This window comes from Gadus morhua, chromosome 22 (genome assembly GCF_902167405.1).
Source record: "Gadus morhua chromosome 22, gadMor3.0, whole genome shotgun sequence".
Lineage (NCBI taxonomy): Eukaryota > Metazoa > Chordata > Actinopteri > Gadiformes > Gadidae > Gadus > Gadus morhua.
In genome coordinates this window covers 371,621-377,553 of record NC_044069.1, presented here as the reverse complement: position 1 = coordinate 377,553, position 5,933 = coordinate 371,621, and the positions used below count along the sequence as shown (strand labels likewise).

General features: G+C 44.0%; 1 protein-coding gene across 1 annotated transcript; it reads right to left on the bottom strand.

The window, feature by feature from the left end:
• Nucleotides 1-3,270: 3,270 nt before the first annotated feature.
• LOC115535833 (pentraxin fusion protein) lies at nucleotides 3,271-5,346 on the bottom strand. The gene is made up of 4 exons (XM_030347368.1): nucleotides 5,308-5,346; nucleotides 5,157-5,221; nucleotides 4,707-4,902; nucleotides 3,271-4,125 (listed from the first exon to the last, which is right to left on the bottom strand). Exons 2-4 carry the CDS (start codon nucleotides 5,209-5,211, stop codon nucleotides 3,720-3,722), a joined length of 657 nt encoding a protein of 218 aa, XP_030203228.1. The 5' UTR covers nucleotides 5,212-5,221; nucleotides 5,308-5,346; the 3' UTR covers nucleotides 3,271-3,719.
• Nucleotides 5,347-5,933: the final 587 nt, after the last annotated feature.

The window sequence follows — 5,933 nt, the reverse complement described above, 5'->3', positions numbered from 1 at the left end:
CCTCCCGATGGTGTACGGTGTGGAGCCGGGCGCGGGCCACGCCTGTGGTTCTGGCCGGAGTGACATGCTCCTAGATGGGTTGCCTACCATGACTATGAGCCCCATCTGCCCCAAATCTCAATACTAATGCTTCTAGACCTCAGTACTGCAAAAGAATGTTCCGGACAGGCAGATTCAACACATTCATTGTGTTGAAAGAATAAAAATGGAAGGAAAAGGAAATTAAATGGAAGGAGTCTTTTCAGTGGGGCTTTCAGGCACAGTCTACAAGATAGAAACAGATTTACATTTCTAATCAAATCAGTTACAAAACCAGTTACTATTATCACCTTAAAAACTTGAGGGCTCATGTCCACCCAGGACCTACTAAAACGTGCACATGCCTTGATCACTAGTATGCTTGATTACTGCAGTTCTCCCAAAAGCTTTCTGCTACATCTTGAATACTTTGCACTTTATACAATGCATTATTTTTGCTTTGCCTTTATTTTCTTTTACAGATCTATTTTCTTTTATAACTTCATTTTATTGTATGTTTGCTTTACCTTTATGCTAAATCTTAAACATATTGAACTTTCTTTTTAACTTTGCCTTCGTTTTCTTTTACTTATTTATTTTATAATTTTATTTAATTTTATTGTATGACTATGTTTCAATCTGAAGCACTTTTAGTCTGCCTCGTGTATGGAAAGTGCTACATATATAAAGTTGCCTTGCCTGTCCCTTTTCTTTGTTCCTTGAGTTCTATAGACGTTGATCAGGGCGGATGTCCTCCAATGACCTTGGCGACCCGTTGGAGTATTCTTAGATACGCGTTTTATCCGTCTAATGAAACAACGCCAGCTGCGATCGATAGTTTGTCTCACACATTGATATACTGGTGTTGGCCCGAAGCACTGATGGTCAAAGTCCAACTACGATAATGAATCCATTTGTTTATTTAGTTGGAGCCCACACTTTTCATTAATTATAAGTACTTATTCTTTAGTGACCAGTAACTATTCCTATAGTAACTAGAATGAATTTAAATGTTACTATTAACTATTCATTAGATGCAAACGTCAAACAAACTGCTGCTTTGTGGCTGCTTCCAGTGAATAATCAACACCTGACAGCCAAGGCAGACAGGGAACCGTGGGGTTACACCACGGCCCTCTGACCACAAGGCAGACAGGGAATCATGGGATTACACCAAGCTACACAATAAAAACATGAGTGCATCTTTAAGGGCCCCTGGCTAGAGAGAAGACAAATGCAAATGTGTACACACAAACCTACTACATTGCAGGGTAGAGAGCATTGATCACAGAAAGAATACAGTTAACAGTTAGATTGCAATTGTTGATTTTCACCATTGATTAGCCTTTCATTGCACCTCCATCTTAAGTGCAACAACAATAAGTACCCTTTACAACAGGAAAGACTAACCCCTAACCCTTTACAACAGGAGAGACTAACCCCTAACCCTTTGCAACAGGAGAGACTAAAGGCCGATTTAGGGTCGTTTTAGACGCAGAGACGTAAGCACGTAATTTACACAAGGGACTTGTTTTAGACAAGTTTTGATTTACGGTTCCTTTAAGGTTCCTTAAGGATTGCGCGTGTTGCAAGGGGATTCTCCGCCAGAACAGTAGGGGGAGCAACGAACGAATCTGTGGGCGTGGAAGTGGAAATCGCTGGCTTGTTTATATTTATAATTATCATAATTCGTTCTTCTGTTTTCTTCTTCTCCTTCTTCAAAATTCTTCATTCGCTTCTGTCACGGCCGTTTAAAAATGGCGCTATTATGCTGTAAAACCGGAAATGTGAGACTCCTGAAAGGATATGGTTAGCTGGCCAATCACAGTCTTTGCGAGCTGCGTAGGGCCGTAGTGTTTTAGTCGCATAGTCAGGAATTTTGGCCGACGCACTTAAGCACGTAAAGGCCGATTTAGGGTCGTTTTAGATGCAGAGACGTAAGCACGTAATTTACACAAGGGATTTGTTTTAGACAAGTTTTGATTTACGGTTCCTTTAAGGTTCCTTAAGGATTGCGCGTGTTGCAAGGGGATTCTCCGCCAGAACAGTAGGGGGAGCAACGAACGAATCTGTGGGCGTGGAAGTGGAAATCGTTGGCTTGTTTATATTTATGCACTACCAGTATTTTCGACGAGAGTAGCAGTAGCTAAGTTTAGGTTAGCGGTCTTTTTCCACACTCTGAACGCCTTTTAAAAATGGCGCTATTATGCTGTAAAACCGGAAATGTGAGACTCCTGAAAGGATGTGGTTAGCTGGCCAATCACAGTCTTTGCGAGCTGCGTAGGGCCGTAGTGTTTTAGTCGCATGGTCAGGAATTTTGGGCGACGCACTTAAGCACGTAAGGGGGGATATTTTACCGCGCAAGGGGGGGTTATGTATCTTACGTGCTTACGCGTTACGTCTAAAACAGAGCATATATCGGCCTTTACCCCTAACCCTTTACAACAGGAAGGACTAACCCCTAACCCTTTACAACAGGAGACAGTTGAGCGTATAAGCCAATCAGCGTCTGGGCGGGAACTGGGAACTGGGCTGGGAACTGGGCTGGGAACTGGGCTGGGAACTGGGCTGATACGTTTGCCACTTTGCATATTGACTTTTTGGAAAACGTTTTGGATTCCGTTTTGGAAAACGTTTTGGATTCCGTTTTGCCAAATCTTTTGCAAAGCGTTCGTTTTGCGTATTGAAATGTCATTTGAATATTGCAACACACGGAGCGTGGCGAAGTGGATTGCAATCACGGGGACGCTATAGCTTTTCAATTTGAATAAAGGAAGTCATAGAATTTGACAAAATGTTATTCTATTTGTATTGTTATAACTTTTGCAAATTTAATTGAGGATTGCATTGTCACTTTGCATATTAAAATACACTTTGAATAACGTGTTTACAAATTACATTATAAAATTGCATAATGAATTGTCAATTGCATAATGTAATGTCATATTGAATTGCAAATTGCAAATTGCACTGCATTTGAATTTTGCTACACATATGCAGGGCCGTGGCACCAAATCCTGGGCCCTGTATAAAAGAGGTACTGATGATTTCTCACTTACGTTGCCCGCACCGTCATACCCCTGCCCAACAATACGGGCAGGATCTAGACCAAGCTCTACTGATCGTTAGTCGAGCCCAGTCGTCTATTCGTTAATCATTGCATTTGATGAGCAGCCGTCGCCCCGATGTATTTCTTACATCATCGGCGAGGAGCGTTGAGGCTAAACAAACACCAGCCACACAAAACCAACGCTATGATCCGGGGTTGGTTTATTAGTGATCAACGTCATAATGCAGGGTGGGTTTATTAGTAATCAACGTCATGATGCAGGGTGGGTTTATTAGTGATCAACCTCATAATGCAGGGTGGGTTTATTAGTGATCAAAGTCATGATGCAGGGTGGGTTTATTAGTGATCAAAGTCATGATGCAGGGTGGGTTTATTAGTAGTCAACCTCATAATGCAGGGTGGGTTTATTAGTGATCAAGGTCATGATGCAGTGTGGGTTTATTAGTGATCAAAGTCATGATGCAGTGTGGGTTTATTAGTGATCAAAGTCATGATGCAGGGTGGGTTTATTAGTGATCAAAGTCATGATGCAGGGTGGGTTTATTAGTAGTCAACCTCATAATGCAGGGTGGGTTCATTAGTAGTCAACGTCATAATGCAGGGTTGGTTTGTTAGTGATAGGTGTTTGTTTCTAGGACTCCTGGAACTCCACAACGTTCCCATAGCCTTTTAGTTTCACTGTTGCCCAGTCAATGACGTTGGCAGAGGAGAAAAATTTCCCAGTGGACAGCTGTTGTATTGCGTTTGGAGGCAGGACGCGGTCCCACATGTTCACCTCGAAGATCTCCCCCACAAAGCTCTCGTCGGCATCGAAGTTCCCGAGGAGGGCGTCGGCGTCCTGGCCCAAGATCACCCGGCCCCCCGGCCGCAACCCGTGGCCCATTTGGAGCCTCTGGGACACAGTGCTCCGGCCGTTGAGGTACAGGGTGGTCCTGCTTGTCTTCAACTCCCAGGCCACACACACGTGGTTCTCCAGGGGTCCCAGCTCAGGAACCACAAAGGAAACGATCGCCTTCTCGCCCAGGATCAGGGACAACCTTAAAGACCAACAAACACGCCGTGAACACGCATGTGGACGGGTATCGGCCCAGAGGATCATGTGTCTGAGTTCACAGCTCCTCAAAGTTAACGGAGACCCCAGAACGCTGCTGGGTTCCAGTGGAAACCTTTTAACCTTCAGTCACGCGTACGCAACCCATCTGAGCTGTTAATAGAGGACGGCTTTTCCAATGCCGGCGCCTTCCAGGATTTTCTCCTAGCGTTTGAAGACGAGGCTGGTAGCACCAACAGGTAAGTGTGGACTGTTAGTTATTTTTCCCAGATTTGCTTAAAATGAGGTTTAAAATGAGATTGAAACACGGCTAAGGGTGTAATCACTGAATTAAACGATAGAAGAGAGGCAGTCAGAATCCATGTTCTGAGGGGGTCATGAAGAATGCCTTTGTTTTGTAGCAATGAACTTGTTCATACACTATCTCAAATCTATTTTTACCCTACATACGTTTTGTTAAAATGATCCTAGGTTTCCTCTTGTGTTCGGAATTTATTAATGAATTCCACAATGATTTCATGGGTGCAGTAACTTTTCAGGGAACATTTGGAATCACGCGGTTCATACCTGCCGTCAGCCTCTCGCCACAGGTTGAGTTCGTCTACGAGCTGCGTGCGGTAGGAGAAGAGGATGACCTGCCGCGGCAGGTGCAGCTCCGTGGCGAACCTCAGGCAGAGCGTGAAGGCGTCAAGGCTGAGCGGCTTGGCGGGCGTCAGCTCCACAAAGCTGGAGGAGGTCTGCATAGGAAACATCAGCGAGCGCCCTGGAGAGGAGGAGTGGAGAGACCCAGTCAGCAGGACTCATCACCGTGGATGTTACTCCGCCATTGATTCAACCACATGGATCAACTAGAAAACGCATTTCATGCAGAAAATGTGGTGAGTGCTGTAGTGGAAAGTGAGGTTAAAATATGTTTTAGTAAAGCCACATAGTTTAAGCCGTAAAGAAAAGTGGAATTAAATCAGTTGAAAGATTTGGGTGATTCATAGACAGAAGGGAACAAGGGAACGACATTACCTTCGACATCAGAGAGCAAGATGGCAGCAACGAACATGGAGAGTATCAGCTTCATGTTGACAGACCTACACACACACACACACACACACACACACACTGTCAGGAGGACATATGTGATGGATTCTCATATATGACGCATTAAGGTACGTACCTGAGCTCCTGGGTTCTGTAGATGTGGATCCTAGCGACCAGACAGGCCTTTATACCCTGCGTGTGTGTGTGTGTGTGTGTGTGTGTGTGTGTGTGTGTGTGTGTGTGTGTGTGTGTGTGTGTGTGTGTGTGTGTGTGTGAGAGCTGAAACAGATGTTATTTGGTGATTTTCCAAAAATATTGGACTACCACCCTGTTCAGGTAAAAGTAAGGTGGCAACGATGATATGCTCTAACAACTTAGACTCTAAAACAGCCCTCCACCTGTTGCCTTGATACTTTACATCTTTAAGAATGTTTTTGACTGCCTAGCAATAGACATACTGCAAATAGTTAACTACTGTATATCCGATCAGGCCATTTCCAAAAGCCTTGAAAACTGCAGTTATGAAAGCCTTTTTAAAGAAGCGGACCATAGATTAATCTATTATTTACGACAAACCAATATAAAATCTAACCTTCACAAGTAAAATCATTTAGAAAGTTGTCCTCCAGCAACTGAATCACTCCCCGGCATCAACTGGTTGCTAGGTCACTTCCAATGAGGATTTCGACCTCTTCAAAGCACTGAGACCGCCCTTATTAAAGTTGTAAACGACATCCGTCTTAACACAGACTCTGGCAAAAC